Genomic DNA, 21,781 nt, shown 5'->3' with positions numbered 1-21,781 from the left:
GACTAGACTGAACCACAGACTCTTCCTCCTGGTCACCAGGCTCTTGAGAAACCTAACATCAGACTGGTGCTGCAAACAGAAACAACCTCATCCCAAGATAGAGGGTGTATACAATTCAGAAAAACTTTTCTAGGCCTGCAAACAGTAATAGTAATCAGAAGATGCCCCAGCCCAGCATTGTTCCCTCAGGCAGGCTGGTTCCTCATCTACGTTTTCTTTGTTCTCATGCCCTGAATCACACAGAAGTACCTGGTTATAGAGAGCACAAATATGAAGAGCGGTATTTCCTGAGGCATTCTGTGCAGTCATATCAGCTCCATAGAAGAGAAGATGCTCCAGGTGCTGAACATGGCCGTAGCGACATGCCTGCTCAAAATGCAGAAGGGGAAAAAAGAAATAGAAAAATAAAATGAGAGATCAGCAGGAAAGTGATAAAATTCATAACATCCTCCTACCTCTTCTGGATTCATCTATGCTAGAAAAGTTCTATTAGACAGGAACAGTAACCTGAAGAGTTCCATTAACACCCATGCACACTCACTGCTCCTCCTTACAGCAACATATACACAAACACTTATCAGATAAATTACCTTTACACTGATTGCAAATTTGGGCTCGGCATCATGCAGGTATCAGGGCCTCCTCCAGATCATTTGCTACATCAGTAATAATTATCTGCTGAAAAAAGCCCTGAAGCACAAGCAGGCAAAGCAGAGTGCAATAGATCCAGATCTAGTGTGGTTCCTCTGTGCTTGGTCCATCCCGGGATGAGCAGACCTCAAAGATCAGCCATGGCAATGCAGGATGAGGCAGGAAGGAGGAGAGTCATTTCCCACAAATCAAGATCACAAACACCTCTTGTTTTTTTCACTCTGTCCATCTGTCCTTTGATGTACCAGTACTCATTCACCTTGCAAGGCCTGAGAGCTGAGTGCTTTGGGAGGCCACAGGCCCAAAGGCAGCCTGCCCTCCTGACAGTGCCAGACCGGGGGACTTGAGGCAGAGCCAGCACACTCTCCCTTCTCCAGAAGGAGCTCAGTCTTGAAGCACAAAGCCAGCTCAGGTCCCCTCACCCACCTAGCCCATCTCTTTCTTCCCTGTGCCACCAGGTGCGGATATAACTGTGTTTTTGTAATCAGGATGCCTCAGGCTTGATCGAGGTCCCAGATCACTGTCCTGGCACAGCTGTAATCTGGGGAGGATCCCAGACCCCACTGACTGAGGCCAGCATGAAACGGCCTGAGTGTTAGGCCTTGGGTAGGACACAGAACCGGCACTCCCCAAGCAAATCCCCAGACAGGACCCCGGACACCACCCTCCCCCCATGCCAGCCAATCCTGCCATGCAGTGCCACTACTGCCCGCCAACAAGACACCGCATCCCTGCGGCACCTCTGGGGACAGGACAGGCCTCTTCACTGACAGTATGGCAGTGGTGGCCCCAGCTAGACCTTGTCCATTGTCTGTCTCACCTGGTGGATCTCCTGCCAGCCGTTCTCATCCACGCAGCCCAGCCGGGCGTAGTCGTGCAGCAGGAGCTCACAGCAGTAGGGATCCCCCCCGACCATGGCGCTGTGGTACAGGGGCGTCAGCCCTCGGCTGTCCTTGTAGTCTGGGGAGGCACCCAGGTCCAGCAGCGTCTGCAGGAGAAGCGCCTCCCTTGTCCTGCAGCTCCAGGCAGCCACACAGGACAACCCACCCCATGACGGACTGGGGTGCTGCGGCCATGGCAGCAGGTGGTGCTCACCCCTTCCCTCCCCAGGACTCAGGTCATTAGTGCCACATTTTTGTAACAAGCTGTGCTCCCCAACTGCAGCACAAGACAGGTACTTCGGTCCCAGGAGGGCACAGTGATGTGGCGGGCAGTGACATGAGGCCAGGTCGGGCAGTGGAGCGGCTGGCACTGGGGCACAGGGACCAAGCCGTGACTCACCAGCAGCGCCGCATGGTTGCGGCACCGCACAGCCTTGTGAAGAGCTGTCATTCCCTCCCGTGTCCGGAAATCCAGGTGTGCTCCCCCATTGCGCAGTGCTTTGATCATCTCGGCACCAAGTTCCAGCTGAGCCGCTGCAGTCAGGGGACACTCTGCAGAGCCCCAAGAGAGAGCGGTGAGAAACACGTGAGCATGCACACAATGGGCATCGCAGCACCGCCGTGTCTCCTGCCTGGGCTCCAGCAATGCTGGGTGTTCCCTGCTCCCCTCAAGGGAGCTGCACTAAGCCCCACATTTGCTCCCAACCCACTCGGACACCAGTGGATCTTCCCAAACATGGGGATGTAGCAGGTCTTGGCCATGGGCTGGAGACCGACCATCAATTTTGTATGGGTGTGGGATAAGAACCTGGAGGAGATGGGCAAGGAAAGTGCTGTCAGTTTAACAAATGGCAGAAGCGTCATTGCCGGCTCTTACACTGCAGCAAGGGACACATCTGGGCACAGCATTTATACAAAGGGGAAAAGAAGAACAGGGTTAAAAGGATATCCTTGTTCCATTTGTCCCCACCGTAAAGCATGGACAAGGGATATTGTTTTGGGGGAAGAAGCTGTGCAACACAGCAGCACTGTCAGCATACACGGAGTTGTCCTGAGCCCTTTCACACACAGCTGTCCTGTGGCTGGTCCTCATCATATCACATCACCGCAGCAAGCTCCAAACATGAAATGCTCATCCCCTAGAGGTGATACGCCCATGCACCCACATGACAAACCCTCCCACCACTGACAAGCCTGACTTGTTGCACACAGAGCCCACACAAACTCGCCTGGCTGACTGCAGTCCAACCTCTGACCAAGAAACAGTCCCAACTCCCAACTCCCCAACTCCAGGAGTGCCCAGTGCATTAGGACTTAGTCCACTTAGGGGTATAATTAGAGTTGGCAGTGGAAGAATTACAAACATCCCCTTCAACAAGCCTTCCTCATGCAGTGCACCCCCAACAGCCCCCCGACCACTCTCTGCATTTGCTTTGCAGATGGGAGCAAGAGCCCTGGCGCAAATCTGTTGCTCTCTGTTGGTGCACGCAGCTCCAAAAAGCAGAAAGACCCCTCTGCACCAGACGGGCACTGCCGCTTCCATCAGGAGTTGCTACCTCTGTCCGTCAAGCACCTGACTGCAGCCTTCATCTGTCAGCTAAGCTCCGCCTTGATGGGTTTGCAAGAAGCACAGACTGCCTCCCTCTGCAAATGCATCTGCAGACACCCTATTGTGGTCCTTGTATGGACAAGCAAAAAAGTCTTCTTTCTCAAACAATTTTCTAGGTCTTCCCATCCAACCCCCCCATAGCATATACGGAGCAATGTGGACACTAGCTAGATTTCATCAGCTAGAAATAAAGTCATGTATTTTTTAGGAAGGTACCTAATTTGCACATAAATTAAAAACTTTCTATTTAGTAGAAATAACTATTAAAATGAGAATAATAAAACAGTTTCAGATACAAATTAAAAAAAAAAGCAAGTGAATATTAATTCTAGTGCATTGCTATTAGCTAATTTTTTTAATGAGATAGGAAGAGGTCAGATGGGGTTCTGTGGCTTTACTAAAACTCTCAGGATTCTGTGATACAAGACACATACACACGCTGTTGTTATATATCACAGAATCACAAAACAGTTAAGGTTGGAAGGGACATCTCGAGGTCATCCAGCTCAACTCAAGCAGAGACACGTAGCGCAGGTTGCCTAGATCCATGTCCAGGAAGCTTCTGAAGTTCTCCAAGGAAGAAGACTCCACAACCTCTCTGGGCAGATATGAATATATCTTTGCATATGTGTCCAAGTCAAGGGTATAATGAATAAAATGAATTCATCCATTGGCCAATGGATGCAGAGGACAGGTGCAATACTTTCAAGTTAGAAAATAAGGGATTCATTTTAAACATGAAGGTAATTACCACTGTAACAACATATACATTATGCGGCAATGTAATAGTGTCCACGTGGCCAACAACGTCACCTAAGAAAAAGCAGTGGAAATATTGCCTTAGCTCAGCAAAAGCTGAGCAAATTAGCATTTGATGGAAAGTCCACATCCCTTCTCTCACTGCATGCAACCACCACGAGAGAGCAGTGCCAGACACAGCACCAGAACTGTGGAAAATACCACTGCTTGGCACACCTACAGATGGATGCACTGCTGACATGAAGCAAAATGCCTGCCACAGCCCAGGTAGGTTCTCGCAAGACCTTAGTGGAGTATGCAGAGATGTCACTGTGGTTGCTGCCATTTGGAAGAGGTGGGCAACTGCGATGCAATGTCTGTTTAGACACAGCCCACTCTTTCCCCCAAGGCAGGATGGGGACGAGGGGTTCCAATTCAACCTTACCCCCCCACACACACACACACCAAGGGAGATGAACAGTAAGTGACCACAGGGGAGTTCCTGGGGCAGGAGAGCCTTTCTCCTCCACTCCACCAATACCAAAACCAACTGCTTTGCACCTCTCCAACTCTCATGCCCCAGCTCTTTAGCTATGGCCACCTCCAGCTGAAGGCAAAGGAATGGCTAGAGAGGGGAGCCTAGTGAGGTTACAGTCCTTTAAGGACCACCACTTATTTTCTTTGCCAAATATCATTGCTTTATTTTCATTATCACTAACTTTCAGTTACTGTTTTTACACCATTATTATTGTAAAATCTGTTCCCTCTTTTTGATTATTTTTAATTATTTTGAAGGCATGCATTTGGCCCATGTGCTGTTATGAATACTCAGAGAATGCTATAAACTTCATGTTGTGCATGTGAACTGAAGTATCTTTGTCAGTCCCTGCTCCAGGCATCTTCCTCCATTCCTACATGCAGTTAAATCAGTGATCTTTTTTCAATATCAATTTAAGTGAGACAGAATTTTCAAAGAGGCAAAAGACACAGAAAACAAATCTTCCTTTAGTTTCTGTTGGTAATGTACCAAATCTAATTATATATATACATACATATATACATATATACATATATATATCTTGAACTCCAGACTGAGAAAGGTCCAAACTGGGCATTTCAAGATTCACTGAATTAACTGCAGCTAGCAATTTGTCCACTAAATCTAATCTAATCTCTATCTAATCTAGGATTTTGATGATTACACTCTGCTAATTTTTGGAACTGTGCATATCCAAATATATATTTAAAGTAATTAACTAATAAACACACGAGATCCATAACAGGAAATGAAAACAAGCAAGACGGCACGTTGTACTTTGCACAGTGTAAAACACTGATTAATGCACGTAAGAAGGAGCTGTAGGTGGAACTCCTTGCCTTTGGGCTATCGGACAGCTGAACTTGCAACATGATTTGATACCGGTACACCCTTCTACACTCAAAAATGGCTCTGCTGGAAACAGCTTGCACAACAAAGTCAGCATCCGCTTATGCATGGCAGCTGCTCCTGTGAGCCTCGTCCCTGGCAGGGCTGAGATTAAATGCTGCAGTCAAAATCAGCAACAGTGAATTTTGGCCAGCAGATGAAAGCTGTGCTTGGGAGCACCACCAGCAGTCAAAGAAACAACAGACCAGGGAAGGAGCAGGTGACATGGTCGGGACCTATAAAGCTGCCAGTGGACATTTCCTTTAATCAGTGTGTGGTAAGAAGCAGAGGAGGTGATTGTTACAGCTGCTGTGGGGATTTCTTTGTGCAAATGGCACCACTGCAATCCACAAGCCTAACTGGTGAGTGCAGCACAGATCCGAACCGTCTCTGGGGGCAGGATGCAGGCAAACAGCTCTTCGCTGGGGCAGCCAGTGCAGGAAACAGGTACAGCTCCAGAAAAGCCTGCACAACTTAATTTCTGCTGCCTTTAAAGCAGCGTTCTTTCCACATTTCTGTCTTGTACCTGTGTTCTCTTTGTTTGACTAAAAGAAGCTCAGGATGAAAAGCATTGCTTATATTTTAATTGCATACGAGGTGCTCTGGCAATCCTCAGGCTGGTCAGTTCTGTGGACGCAGCGTCCGGACAAAGCTGCGTGCTGGGGAACGGGTCCGAGCTCCTGCAGCCGGAACCCGGCAAGCCCCCGGCACCAGGCGGCAGGGCAGGTGCTATTCACACACCCCCCAGAAGCCGGCAGCAAAGAGACAGCTTGATGGGACAGGCACAGCACGGCCATGTGGCTGTTCCTGCACACACCGCAGAAGGAAACCGCGGCAGCTCAGCAGGCGGTGTTTGTTTGAGACCTGGAGCTCACACGGCGAGGCGAAGGCAGCGACGAAAGCTGAGACCCCAAAGGCAGCTCCAACACAGGCAAGAACCACCTCTTCATTCAGATAACAGATTTTTGTTGTTGTTAAAAAGGAAAAAAACAATACTCCAGAACTTAACTTCAACCTTTTGGAAACAGGAGGATCTCTGTTCAAGTTGAGATGGCAATGGACTTGATATGAAAGTTATCATGCAAGCTACTAGAGAGGAGGGTTAAGTTATGCACAATGTTCCTATACAGAAATGTAACACAAATAATAGGAAATATGTGCCTATGACAAATGCTATCTAGAAGTAGAACCTCACGGTACTGTTTTTCGGGTGTGGGTGAAAAACCTTACAAAATGACCTTTTATCTGCAATTGCAGTTGAGTGCAAACGCATCATCTTTCATTAATCTGCATAACACATTGAACTCAAAGTGATGCTACCAGTTTGATAAAAAAAAAAAAAAAAAGGCTTAAAGCAATTGGACTAACAGACTTTAAACTGAGAAGAACCATAACTTTACAAATCACAAGCCACTGAAATTTCTTCCAGTGTTTCTCCTATCTAGGCCACAACTGCTGGCTGAACCAAAGCACAACTTTCAGCTTTTAAAATTCAAATCAACAGAAAACATATCATATTTTAAAGTGAGTTATTCAGGTTCTTAATCAAGTAATGCTGCTTTTATACCTTTAATGCATTATGCCATAGCTAGCAGATAGTCTGCAGTACGGCACAGCCGAAGCAGGAGATCAGCAGGCTCCAAGTGCCTTGGGCAAACATTTACCCGTAATGGTAAGCAGAAGGTGCAGAAAGCACGGCCATGCACAGTAAGTATCTCTCCCCAATTACCTATTCCTGCAGCTCTTTGTCCTCACATCATATTGAGCCACAGTCCGTCTTGCTGCACACAGTCAAGAAAATTTCTTTGTAAATGCAACAATTTCCTCTCATTGTTGCCATTCCCCTGTTGCAACCCTGTTAAATATTGAGCATTGCTTTCACATTTCTCCATTCTGAACTAATACTCAGCTTTGGGTCTTATTTTAGAATAATAGTAACTTCTAAAGTGTGTTTTTCACCCTTAAAATTTGCCTACAGAGCAAGTCTTTTTCTTTTAAACTGTTTAAAAAACTGTTAATCTTTCCTAGAGTATCTCACCAGCAATCCTGCAACACTGAAACATAAACTATGGCAAATTGGGCTGTGATGGTTTAAGAAACTGCACTTACCTGCTCTCTCCCCCTCAGCAGACCTAGGAGAAGGGAACATGTCCCTGCGCTTCAGCTGCCTCCGTGCAGCTTAAAACCACTCCCAACAGCAGCTTAAGTGGAGATACCAAGCTTTGTGCTTGACTGAGCTGAGACAGCACTGTCCCTTCCTGTTGGCTCTGCTGTGAGGATGGCACCACAAATCACACAGTATTTTATGGTGCAGCCTGCATTATTCAAAGTACACTAGATGGATTTAACTCTGCAGAAGAACATTTCTCGAAATAGGCACGTCCTACTTACTTTGGGAAACTTTTCATAATACATAGAACCACAGAATGGCCTGGGTCGGAACAGACCTCAAAGATCATCTAGTTCCAACCCCCCTGCCATAGGCAGGGACGCCAGGGGAAGTGCACAGAAATGGTTCCATCCAGGACAATTCAGCAGAGGACAAGCATGCAACACCCTGGTGTGGACAGGCTGCAAACCTCCCTGCATCTTCAGTAAATTTAGCATTAGTGTGAGATACAAACAGGCTACGATCATGGCAGAAGAAGGGAAATGTCTGCTTCCTACAGGGGACAATTTGAATAACAAGTCCTGGACCAGGACTTGTCAACAAGGCAGTTGCATGCCTTGGAAAGAGAAAGAACAGCACATGCTGGAAAGAGAAACTAAGAGTAAACACAGGTGTTTTGATGGCCAAGAACAACTGGGCAAAAGTGTCTCATTCTTATCTACAACACAGATAGATCCCCTTTCTGAACTGCTAGAATTGAAACCTCAGGCAGGGTTATTTGACATCTCTCCCTTACACGAACTAGCTCACAAGCAAGGGGAAACCTCTGTTTTCTGGAAAACCTAGCAGGTTGCAAGTAAGACTATTAAATTCCCTATGCTGAACAGTCATGGATAATGACCCATAAATAATTTCTGCAGTGATATTCTTTTCCCTAGGTCAAGACATGTAGAATAAAAAGTTACAGAAACTGAGAAGAGGATGAATCAGTTTCATTAGGGATCTATACTGCAAAGTCTTTGAGACAGTAATATTGTATTCACTGTCTTAAAAATCAGCAAAGCAGTTTTAAATCACCTTCAGACTGGGATGAAGGAACCACTTGGGTTGCACATGAGTGGTTCAAGAAGAAACCCCAATTTTGTAGGAGGAAGGAGAATAAATGGTGTTTGTAATTATCCAAGCTTTTGAAGACCTGGCTACACAGTAAGAAGCATTTGGTGTCAGGGCCTATTTGCTATACCACTGGCAAACTTATCCTAGAGACTCAGTGGACAAAAAAGCATAGCTGATAGCAATGCTGTTTTGACTAAAAAAAGAAAGGTTTTACTACAATGATTTTGTTAAGCAGAGATGAGAAATTAAAAATAGAAAAAGCTGCTGTGCATAAATGCTATCTTTGCTAAATAACAAGCACTGGAAAAAATGATCATTTATTTATTCCTTCTCTTGAAATCTTAGTTGAAGAGCTGCCCACATTACCATAACTTTACTGATAAATCTGAAAGCTCTGGGTTAAAAATTCAATGTACAAGTATTCTCAACAAATAAAAGAATTTTATTTCAGATTTTCTCAGACTAAGGTTTTGAAGCATCTCAGAGAGGGCAAGTTTGACTTGGCAGCAAACTAGCCATTGAGTCTTTAAGTAACAAATCAGAAAGAGCAATGCACTGGCAGTGTTTAACTCGGGAACATCAAAAGTCTCTGGTCAGACGGGCCCCTCCTTTGGGAGAAACCCCACAGAACTGGAGACCTGCTGTGGCAGCAGCAAAATTCCGATGGATGAGATGCCTTGGGAGCACAAGAAGTTTTGTCTCCACAAGAAATTATTCATGTAGCTCCGTAGCAGAAAAAAACTTCTCTCTGAACCACAGTTTTCTGGTTCCCGTCCAGCCTCCAGCTTGCCACCTGAGGTCTCTCCTCTGCACACAGCCATGCCTGCAACAGCTCCACAGCAGGCAGAGCCTGCCCCTCACCCCGGCTTCCCAGAGAAGGAAAACCCCAGTCGTGGCATTACTTCTCATTTCAGAGAGCAGGTCACAACACTGCCAGCCACCACACCATAGAGGAGGGCACACTGTAGATTCACAGACGGGTTAGGAGGTAAGAACTTCACTGAAGGCTCCTGTGCTTCAACAGGAAGGTTTCCCTGCAGACTGAAGGTAGGCTTTAAGAGCAAACATAATAAAAAAAGGCAGCTCCTACAAAACCAGTCAGGTTCTGTCCAAAACTGTAGGTACGGAAGCCAGTTTTTAAATCAGCTTAGTCTTGGCAGGATTGAAGTCTACATCCACACCCACGTTCAGTTCTACGGTCTTCCCCGTTCTGGAGAGGGATATTAAATATTAAATTAATGCTCTTCTTTCTCTCTAGACTGTCTGCTTCCACAGGGACTTGAAAGGAGATGGTGTCCTACAATGAGACTTCACTGTCTTTATCTCCAGCAACTCTCTCCCTTCCCAGGTTTCCTGCATCCTACAATCTTGGTGTTCCAGTGTGGGCAAGCCAATGTCCTCCTCCTTTGCTTAACCTTGGGGACTGCACACGTTCATTCCACCAGACCTCCTGCATTGCAGACTGAGACTTGGGTAAACCCCTGGAATATAAAACTATGAAAACATTCTTCCATCCATCACCCTTATCTAACAAAGACAGCAGGAATGACATAGAACAATAACATTTTTACTTTACAGCTTACCAAAATAAAATGTTATCCTGAACATATGCATATTTATTTTCTCCACGAACAAGATGCCACAAAAAAGGATCACAACTGACACACATCAATCATATTGCTCAACAGACTCCCATAATGTCCTCAGACATTATGGTAAAAAGCCAATGCGAAAACTTTTAAAGGAAAATAAATAGAAAAACAATCCTCTCTCACCAGGTATGTCCAATATCCTAGGGTTCAAATAAAAAAGCATAAGGCTCTTAACAACAACAACAGTATTAAGAAACAGGAAGAGGCTTCTAGTTAAAGGAATGAGAGGGCTGGAACACCTCGCCTATGAAGAAAGCTGAGAGAGCTGGGGATGTTCAGCCTGGAGAAGAGAAGGCTCTGGGGAGACATCCTTGCGGCCTTTCAGTGCTTAAAGGGGACTTAGACATGGAGAACAACTTTTTGTTCAGTTAGATAATGACAGGACAAGGGGGAATGGTTTTAAACTAAAAGAGGGGAGATTTACATTAGAGGTTAGGAGGAAGATCTTCATTCAGAAGCTGGTGAAGCACTGGAACAGGTTGTCCAGAGAGGTTGTGGATGCCCCACCCTTGGAGATGTTCAAGACCAGGGTGGATGAGGCCCTTGGGCAACCCAATCTAATAGGTAGCATCCCCGCCAAGGCAGGTGGGTTGGAACTAGATGATATTTAAGGTCCCTTCCAACCCCAAATAGTCTATGGTTCTGCAATTTCTGCAGCTTTTAAAACTTACAGTATATATTATATCAATACCAACATGATTGACTGCTAATACTGTCATAGGACAATACAATCCATAAATCTGCTCTCATACTCTGCAGCATAGGATCCCTGCATACTCTTCATCTTTCAACTGGAAATTTAGGAAATTCTAGTTTAGTAAACAAGTCCATCGTGAAGACTCCTATCAGGAAAGTAGGACTGCCAAATAGGAGTTTCAAAGGGAAACTCATTCCTTCTTTTCAGGTATGGATCTATTCCAACTGTACAAATAGAAAAGCTATGCTAAGCTGGATGCACTATGCTTTCCCTTCTACAAATGGAGAGGAACAGTCCTGCATATGAAGTTCAATCTGGTGACAACTGGAAGATATGGATCAGAAGCACACATTACACTACCGTATAAGGTTTGAAAAAATGAAAACTTAGAGGAAGTTGGCTGGACAGCTAAACTCAAGAGTCAGACTTAGAGGCAGCCCAAGGAGAAGGGTCGTTACTGTTATGGCCAGAAGTGGAAAAGAAATCAGAAATAGACAAACATATTTTATTTTCTTGCCTATAATTTCTGTTTTCTTTCAGTGAGACTATCAGCTCCTATTTTATACAAAGATTCATGAGAGGCTCAGACCCTGAGAAAAGTCATCAAGAAAGACTGTTTGAAGTGAGAGGTGAAGAGTAAAACAGTGCGCTGTCTTCCTCAAGCCAAAGCCAGAGGCATGGAATTCAGCCCGCAAATTAAGTTTCCTATTCATGGGTACATAGGCTCCCGCAGGGTTTACAGCAGCGTGGTGGATAACTCAATGGAGCACAGCTGAGCCCACCCTGCAGCAGCCCACAGGTGGGATGCAGCCATCCCCAGCACGGACCCCGCCTGGCAATGCAGGATGCCCATCCTACTTGGAGCAGCAGACGAGTCTCCTGCCAGCCGTGCATCGCATCTGTCAGGGCCACGCTGATGTCTCAGATTGCCCAGAGTGAGGTGCCCAGTGCAGGTCACTGCCTCAGAGCTGGCAGCTGAAAGGCATCTGGGTGCCCTTCACCATCATCTGGAACAGGAATCAGTGCACAGCCCATGCTGCATCCCTGTACAGAGGCACTTTCATTTATGTTACATCTTAACACAAAAGGTGAGGGCAGCCCAACATTTTCCTTTAATGTTGGATAAGCTTGTGAAATTAGACAGAAATTCTCTAGTAATGGGACATGAGGACATGGATGGGAAGTTGATGGAAAGAAAAGTCCATGTGCTCATCCCAGGGATCCCTTCAGTCTTACAAGCAGGAGAAGACATTGTTCAGAAAACACTAGAAGTGAACAGCCAGCTGCGTGAGAGCAAAATTGAGTTTTGCTAAACTTGGGTTTAGGGAACACTGGCCCATTCTAGAGGATTTTCTCAGTCAACAACCTACACTTCACAGAGAGGTGAGATAATGATCTTGGCTGAGAAATAACTAGAACAATTAGAAAGACATTAAACCAAGAACACAAGTGAAACAATTCCAAAGAGGGAAATACAGCACAAATGCACCATGTCAAAAGTAATTAAGGCCATTTGACAAAGAATGAGAGGAAGGTTTTTCTTTTTCTTTGCTCATTTCAAAGTACTAGGAGACCAGATAACAGCAAAAAGGATGTGGACTGCTTTTACTGGTAATAAGAATCTTGATATAATTGTCATTACTGAAATCTACAGACAATTACACCATTTTAGAACATTAAGAATGAGAAAGTACTGAGTGGGCAAGGAGGCCCAGAAAAAGAGTTCACATTAAAATCCCATCATCTATCATATGGCCAGCAACGATTCAGAACAGGGCCAAAAATTCATGTAGATTACTGTCTGAAGTAAAAAGTTAAAATATCCTTCATGAGATTTTATTACAGACCAGTAAAGAAAAAAAATTAATTAACCTTTAAGTGTTGATCTCCAAGTTATATAAATTAACACTTGCACTATAAGGACAACTTCAACTTGAGAGCAAATGCTGGCTGTCCCATTCAATGACCAAAAAAACATCATTTCATTTTCTAAAAAGGAAAAAATGATTGCTTTTCCATAGATAATGTTTTGCTCCAACATAGGTAAATGCTACTTTAGATTTCAACATAAGGAATAAAAATCTATGAAACATTTGACTGCTGCCTCGTCAGCTAAAGACAACGGGGAGAGATGGAAGTCCCAACCAGCCAGGTAAATATTTGATGCTTCCTAAGGGAATCAACCAAGGGAAATTAGATTAGGAAATTTATCGTAGGAAATGTGGAGGCTTAAAATTAAAAAGAAAAAGTAAAAGGTGACTGGGAATTCTTGAAGAACAGTTTCAGGAATACTACTCCATAAATTGAAGAAGAGAACCACTGCTGCGTTCCCCATCCAGGTCAGCAGTGAAGTGATAAGAGCAGTTACAAAGACTCTAACACTAGGCCACGATGAAATAACAGTCAGTATGAATTCAAAATTAGAAAATGAAGGGCAAGAACAAGAACAAATGACATAACAGTAAAGAAAACTGCATTCGGCATGGCAAAGGACTACTGAGAGGGGTTTTGTTACTGTTGTTTAAATTAGATAATACCAAAATAATTTCCTATGCCCTGTGCAAACGTCAGCTAAGCAGATAATGAATAATTGTTAACAAATACAGAAAGTAAGATGATCAATAATTTATTTTTAATTTTGCTACCATGGAAATATTATTTTCCTTATCACTAAATAAGGATTTTTGGCACGAGCTACCTGAGCTTGAATAAATTGTTTACATCTAGTGAATGTTGTATATCATCCTCCTTAACTTATTCCTGAAGGTCTTTCTGGGCCAATAAAGTTAAATTTTAATACATTTTGAAATATTAGGACATTCAAAAAGACTGAAAAGATAGCAATGTCAGGACAGTATTCAAAAAGGAGAAGTAAGATGATCCACAAAACAACAAGCCAGAAAAATAGCACTGATCTTGGACAAACGCTCGGAAAATTCATTTGGAATTTAATTGCCACAGCATTGAAGAATACCAATGTCATTAATATTGGCCAGCCAAGTTTTACAGTAAATAGGTCTTGCTACTCACACATAATTCCTTTTCTTGGTAAATTACAAGTCTGATTGATGCAGATAGCTGTATTGATGTAAGACTCATGCTCGGCTGAGTCCTACATGACATTAAAAATGAGCAGTATAAAATGTCAGCTACACATGTTTTAAATTAACTAAAACCCAGTGAAGGAGAAGCAGTCAGAGTGGTCACTGGGGAACATGGTTGCGGGTGTTGAAGAGGCTCTCCAAGGTGTTGGACTTGGCACTACCTTCATCATCTTTATCTTGATGTATATGAAAATCTCTGATCATATTTGTAGGTGACAAAGCTTGGGAGATTGCTAAGAGCAATCAGGGCTGGGCAATTCGAAAACCAGAAACAAAAGCCATGGCAACCCTGCAGGATCCATCTTAGCCTGGGGTGAACACACTTCTTGGGGGAGGAAATGTGCTGCCCTGTCTGGCTGCGCCCTGTGGTCACAGCTTTGCAAAATCCTCCTGTGCAGGGGGCAGAGCTGCAGCTGGCAGCCATGGGAGGAGCGACGTGCTCCCACCTTGCTCTGCCCTTCAGCCAGCCAGGCTGCACAGGGAAGTCAATGGGAGCAAAACCAGCCTCACCAAAACAAAGCTTCCAAACGAGGAACTGCTTCATGGTTTCACCATGCTTCAGGTGACACAGGTCAAATAACCCCTGCAGGGAGTGACGCAGAGGTCTATCGCAGAGACGTGCAGCTGCCAGGGTCCTCCCCAATGAGGCCACTGCTACCACAGCCACAGGAGACCAGAGAGCAAGGACCCACAGGGAAAACGGCACCTGCCCGTGATGAATGGTGCAGACAGACAGCAGGCTGTCTGGTGCCTGCCTTCTTAAAAACCTCCTAGAAATGGAGCAGTGACAGGTAAACCTCAAAAGTGACAGGAAAACTGGAAAAAATACCTTCAATGGAAGGCTAAAGGAGTTTGGCCTCTTTAATTAGGAAAGGGAAGATTGAATGTTGACTTGATTACCATGTGCAAATACCTTCATGTGAAGACCAGGTTCTAAAGTGCTCTTTAATCTAGAAGATAAAGTATAACGACAGCTGGAAGCTGAAGCATACAAATTTAAATGAGGTACGAATTTTAAACAGTGAGGGTGATTAACCAAATAACTAAAGAACAGCACAGATCCTCTATTCCCTGAATCAAGATTGATGACTTTCTGGAAAATATGTTTAAGCTTTGCTTAGTGAACTCACACACACACAAGGTGACGAGGATCCAATGAGATGCAGGAGGTCAGGTCGGATGGTATAATAGCTCCATCTGGTCTTAAATTCCAGCTACCCATGAATACTGAACAGCAGTTTTATGTCATTCTGTCACGTTCACAAAACAGATTGTAAAGCAAGCAGTAATAAAGTTGTTTTGCACAAGACTTAGGGCTCAAAATAAGGTGTCCAAGACTCCCTGTGCTCCAACACTATTTTCACATCTCATAAAATCCAGTTTTGCCTTCAGTTCTGAACTGGAACCAAATAACTATTTGGATCAGGTGGTTTGTTGTCTTGTTTTCCTTCCTCCCACTCTGTATTTAAGTCTGTGCAGCATGCAAGAGTCTGTTCCTATAAACCTCCACCCTTTTGTGAAATAACATCAGATCCAAAACTTTCCCAGCATCCTAAACTTTACCAGCCCCACTGGATGGGGCTTTGAGCAATCTGATCTACTGAAATGTATCCCTGCCCATGGCAGGGAGTAGGAACTGAATGATCTTTAAAGTCCCTTCCAACCCAAACCATTCTATGATTCTATGATCTCCTCAAGCACACCGCACTCTGCAATATATTTCAGAAAGCTGAATCGGCTTTAGAAGAGCGTAGGACTTTCTTTTTAAAGAAACATCACTCAAAATGCTTGAAAGGTCTTGGGCTAAAATGAAAGTGAAATAGAGCTGAGCTGTTTGGGCATGCTCCAGAGCAAACAGCAATCATGCTTGTATGCTACTAACAGTTTATTTTTCATATAAGCAGTTGTTCACCAGGGCACTCCAGCAAGATCAGACAGAGCGGCTACACCAGCAAATTACACGACACAAACATTACTGCGCGCCGTTTGAATGCTTCTTGCCAGAGTTTGGCTAAACCAGCTTTCACCTTCCCATTTGAAGAGCTGGCAGAGGCCAAGAGCCATTCTCAAGGGGCAGTTTGGGTGCAGCCCTGTTGTCTGAGAAGATAAGAGAGGTTAACAGAGTGCATGACAGCAGACTGTGCCAGCTGATCTTGGTGTGGAACAACAGTCTGGACACACTAGAACTCCTACTACAGAGGGAGCCAGAATTTCAGAAACAACCTGAAAAGCCATCGAACTGAACTGGAAACACAAAAAATTAATCATCAGATTGGAGTCTGCTCATGGGTTGGAAATGTGCCCGTAATTCACACAAAGAAGTTCAACTCTATGCTAAATACCAATAAAGTGCATTACTTTAAAACAGAAACAGTAAAAACAGTAGCTCCTCTCTCAGAACAAGACCATGAGAATCCTCCCTCATGATCCTGTCCATAAGGAAAATGTATGGGATTGTGATTCTCATTCTTCATTCCCAGGAGCCTGCAGACAACCCGACAGCCTGTGCTCCAAAGGCCTGACCACTCTGAGGTGCATAAAAAATAAAAATAAAAAAATGAGGCACCCAGAAGCCAAGATTTTATTTTCTTGACCTCCAAAACATTTCTTAAACCTTCTGACAGCTTCATGAAGAGATTTTGTGTTCACCCAACATGCCAGTCACAGAGAAAGCTTTGTCCTCCCCAGAATCCGACTCTGAAAGATGCACAGCTCCACAGCTGTTTCATTTTATGTCATATTCCCAGACTATTCATCTTTCCCTCCGCACACACACTCTCTGCCAAGCACCTTCTGTAACTTCATGTTCCCAAGACCTCCAAGACCCAAGTGTCATAACAGGACACACTATTAAGAAATCCAGCTTATATACCTCTCTTCCAAACCTTACATTTCAGACAAATTATCATTTGCTATGCCTCTTCAAGAACAACCACTCCCCCAAATTCCCACTGCATCCCCTGGACACTTTTTCCCCCAGCCCTGCCCTGCCATCATCCCCTGTCTGGAGAGGCCAATCTCACCTCCAGTATCCGGGTCATGGAAGTTGGGGTCCAGTCCCTTCTCCAGCAGTCTGCAGACCTTCTCCGCATTTAGCATTTGCACGTACTCCATGAACTTCTTCAGATTTGCCTGCAGCCGTGACACCCCAGGAAAACATACAATACATAGTGTTAACACACCGATGGGAAGAAAAAAGCCACCAGAGGAATATCCTCATTCAGGAGACCCAAGGCAACCAGCAAGGATAATGGTGCAGCACCCACTAGAAGCCAGGGCACTTATTCATTCCCAGGTCCCTGAGACTATACGCCCTACAAGGCAAATACCCTCTTCGAGGGTATGCCACAAGTCCACGTGGAATGTGGTCCTTCCTACCCACTCTTCAAGACTGGGGATTGCTGGACCATCCCAAGGAAGCCACCCTCTGCCCACACCACAATGCTCTGCTAATGCACGCTTTCTGTTCACAAACACCACGAGGGCAGGCGCACGTTGTACATGCCTGTGACACAGACACATCACCAGACATCTATCAAGGCATTTGTCAACCATGCAGCACGGTGCTGGCTATGGAAGGTGCAGTGCCAGCCACCCACTAAGCAGCACCAGTGATGGCACAGCACACTTGGGCTTTGTCTGTGTCCTCACTGCAGTGTCACATCTTCTCTTGTAAATCATTTTGAGGCTGTATCATCTGTCTGCCCGTTGAACTTGAAACACTCAAGAAAGATCAAGCTACTCAAACACCGACTATAATTGTACAGTGTAATGGGTATGGCTGTTGCACTCCCTGCTGTGAAATTCTGTTTTATTCTTGGTGTAATTTTCTGTCTTTGGCCAGAGACAATCTTGTTCTCTTGAGGGGACTGAATGCTGAAAAGACTCCTTTAAGTCTGCCTGGCTGTTTGTAGGTTGCTGTTTTTTTCCTCTTTTTTTCTCTTTTGGATAGCTATACTTGATGAATATATTCTTTTATTAAATTTCTAGACTCTAGAAATTGCAGCTCTGCCAGGCAGGCAGACAGCACTTGGACAGACTACAACGTGAAAATACTCATTTCCAGTCCAGTTTTTCAGATCTTTGATTGCAGGTTGGTCTTTGTTTGTTTGTTTTTGTTTTTCTTTTAGCTGATTTTAATTAAGCCTTGCAGCAGCCAGTTTTAGGAAAGGAAGTCTAGAAAGTGTCTGACGTTCCAAAAATTGTGTCCAAGCAGCTGAGGGAAGACTTTGGGAAATACTTTAGCCAACCAGCCAACCTGCAATCAAGAATCAAGCAATAGCTGTAGCTCCTGTGAAACACCGCACTGCTGGCCGAACGCTTCTGAGCAGAGTAGATTTTCCACACAGTGAAAAAACTCAAGATTCAACATTTTCCTTTAATTTGACACAGAAGAATGATATCTTTTATGAAACAAAATGAATTCCAAAGTATTTCACTTCAAATTTCATTTTGAAGTTTTTTAGCTGAAAAAAAAAATCTGAAAATACTAAGCACAATGCAGAAACATTTATGATTCTTTTCAACGACTTTCTAAACAAAATTTCATTATGCATTATCTTGTGTAATATTTTGCTCCTGCCAAAGTTTAATTTTCTAAGGGGAAAAGTTAATACTTTTAGAAGCAATTCTACAGAGGACATTGCAAATCCCCAAACTTGGGACCTGTAAAGTTCACCTGTGCTCTATCTCTGGCATGCTGAGGAGACCATGTTAAGAAGTCAGACAGAAAGTATCACCAAGCTGAGACTATCAAAAGATGAGGCAAATTAATGCCGGGCTGTTTACCTGGTTAACCAAATTCTCTCTGTATGTAGTTAGTGTGCAAAGCTAAACATTTTTTGCACGTTTTCTAAGGTTGGCACCACAGACCCATGCCATAAAACAAGCCAGATCACATACGTAAATTTCTTGTCATTTTAGTGCACCACCCCCTGCAACATTAACGCCATCTCATCAGAGATTATTAGCTCAGGCAAAACCTTGCAGCGATGCAGCCCCACAGCACCCATACCAGTACTCAAGCGGCTCACTCCATCTGTCCACAGCGACACCCAGACATGGGCAGGGGTGCCAGTGCCACAGCCATGCATGAGATGAGGCACAGAGCCACAAGCACACATCTGAGTTACAAGGTTGGCTTCCCGTACTGCACTGCTCTCCTGGGGCACAAGGGCAGGAGTAGGTATTACCCAGAGATGTCCAATATCACAGCTGATCCTCTGCTCCCCATACTAATCACTTCACACACCCCAGATGCTCCCTCATGTTCCTCAGAGCCTCTCTAGCCTGGATGGGGTCACCAGGACAGACCCAGCACCATAGCAGGACAGTGCACATGAGTGAGGGAAACAGCTCAAATTGTAAAAAAGAGTTGGTCACCCGAAGCGGAAGGAGCTGGAAATGTGCACCCATGGCATAACTGATTCCCATAGCACAAACAGGCATGTGCAACTGGCATCAACTGCAGCAGTGCACAAGTGCTGCCCTTCTGATGGCAAGACACCTCCCTGACCCTTGCTACTCGGTGTTGCTTCTCCCCCAGATTCCTTCCTGTTTCATGAGTAACTAAAAGAAAAATCTTTCTCCTGTTTCAGTATTCCATCAGCACAAGTGCAGTAACACTGGAGGAACTCGCAGCCACCTGCCAGCAACAGCACAAACTGAAAACTCCGCGACCACCTCCAGGATGTGATCCCAAAATGCCTATTCTCAACTATCACCCAATTGTGCAGATTGAACCCTGGTCTTTCAACTCCTGTTTGTCCATATGTCCCTTCTCCTTCCAACAGCCATTTAGCAGATAATGCTAACCTAACCCAACAGATGATGCTCCATGCATGGTAAGCCCCAGTACCCAAGAACAGGACTGACAGTCCCAGCAAGATCCTTGCCAACAGAGCTGATTCCATGTCAATGATGAGCCCATGCCCACCCCTGTGGTGCCAGTACCCTCTGCCCATGCACATCCCTTAACCTGCAGCCTTCCCAGGTCCTCTAGGAACAGGAAAGTTTCTTCTGTGAGCTCTCTGCTCAGGCAGACAATGCACCTCTGTGCATGCGACAGTGACTTCTTACAGTTGCACATTTAGGTTGTTACCAAACATCCCAGGTACTAAACTGAACTGCTCTTCAGGTTCTACTACTGACTGTTGTTTACAACCCAGAAGTACATCCTATCCAGACCATCTACATCCATCAGCAGCGTGCTAGTGTATACTTCTACTATTGTAGGTGCTCAGGAAGGTAAAACATATTTTGACACTGGGAAGATGATGCACTATGTCAACTTTTAATGATAGATTCTATATTTAGCAAGATACTGAAGATAAAAGTGCATGAGTAAAAGGAGAATGCAGAAAGAGGCACCTTCACCTCTGGGATGTGCATTCTCCCACTACAGGTGCTTGTTAATCATCAAGGTCCTGTGCACCACACAGGCGCTAATGGGTGACCACATGGAATTTCCGTTTGGGGGAAATCCACTACTATCCTGTCCTTCCAAATGAAGAACAAAGAATGTTCATCTACACAAGATCTCAGATCAAATCTACAGCAAAGCTTCAAAAATAATCTGTCAAGTCCATAGACTTTACCTGTTAAATAATAAATAGAAAAATATTTTCTTCCATTAGTTTATAACTGCTTAGCAGCATGCTCCAGATGTGCATCTTGGTGCCCAAGCTAAGAGTTCACTGCAGTTCACAAACTTAAAAATACAAGGAGAGGACAGAACATAATGTAGCGGCTTCTGATCATCCCTTGCCCAGTTTTGTTCCTCCACTTTCGGTCCTAGACCCTGGAGAACAAGGGTAATACCTAAGAAAACTGAACACAGATAATGAAAAAGACCATTTACTGAGGCATAATTATAGATGTTACAAGAATCACATGTCTAATCACAGGATTAGATGACAGCCTCGCTCCACTTACAAATCTGAAATAAAATATAACGAGGAAACAGACTAATAAAAAGAAAACCGAGATGGCATCTCTGATTTAGTTTACAGCATGACCTTACTGGAAGATGTGTTTGTACAACCAAAGCAGTGAACTGTGTCAGCAGATGGGACAAGCAGACAGGAGCAGGGTCACCTTGCACCATTTCACTGCCAAAAGACAGCAGGTTTGGAACTGTGTGCTTGAGCAGCAAAGCAGCAACCAGAGGGACCCATGTAATTTTGTTACAGGCATGAGGAGCAGCAGTATTCACAAGCGTAGCTGCCCAGAGCTTCATATTACTACACAGTTTTCAGTTTCTTATTCTTCACCAATGGAGAGGTACATAATTAAATCAATTGAGCTGTTTTCCAGAATAAAGTTAGAGAAAGACACTGTTTCACTGGAGTTAAAATTTTGCAATGACCACAGAGAGACCACTGTTTCGAAGCACACATACTTGGGAGGCACTCAGCTACTTCCCAGAGAGCTCTCCAGCACTCTGCCAATAGCCAGATCTGAGAAATAACAGAAATCGGATTATGGAAAGGAACAGGATATTACAAATTAAGATGTTTTGGTCAGTGCATACTTCAAACCGTTGCATCAAGATCCAGGCGCTCTTGTCCTTGGCAGCCTCTCACATACCTGGCCATTGCAGACTAATGCCTCCAGCACCAGAATGCCATGTGGGACTCCATGCTCATCCTGGCTGGCTCCAGGATCCCTGGGCAGAGCCTGCAGGACGGTCCCGGAGCCTCTCAAGCAGCCCCAGCTCAGAGGGGGATGCGGGCCCTTGACAGCAGGCAGACATCTGCCCACAGTCTGCGGGGCAGTCTCCGCTTCTTTTGGCGCAGT

General features: G+C 44.7%; 1 protein-coding gene across 11 annotated transcripts in view; it reads right to left on the bottom strand.

The window, feature by feature from the left end:
• The window catches only part of SHANK3 (SH3 and multiple ankyrin repeat domains 3), a 390,020-nt gene that overhangs the window by 293,798 nt on the left and 74,441 nt on the right, over positions 1 to 21,781 (bottom strand). For all 11 annotated transcript variants that reach the window (XM_080596421.1, XM_080596428.1, XM_080596427.1 and 8 more), the window contains 4 exons: positions 17,008 to 17,116; positions 1,933 to 2,084; positions 1,472 to 1,639; positions 250 to 366 (listed from right to left, as the gene is read on the bottom strand). In XM_080596421.1, coding sequence (XP_080452547.1) covers positions 250 to 366; positions 1,472 to 1,639; positions 1,933 to 2,084; positions 17,008 to 17,116 — 546 coding nt within the window. The remainder of the gene's footprint in view (positions 1 to 249; positions 367 to 1,471; positions 1,640 to 1,932; positions 2,085 to 17,007; positions 17,117 to 21,781) is intronic.

This window comes from Anser brachyrhynchus (assembly GCF_964034855.1).
Source record: "Anser brachyrhynchus genome assembly, chromosome: 1".
Lineage (NCBI taxonomy): Eukaryota > Metazoa > Chordata > Aves > Anseriformes > Anatidae > Anser > Anser brachyrhynchus.
The sequence above is the reverse complement of the archived record's forward strand: the minus strand, read 5'-3'. Positions and strand labels throughout refer to the sequence as shown.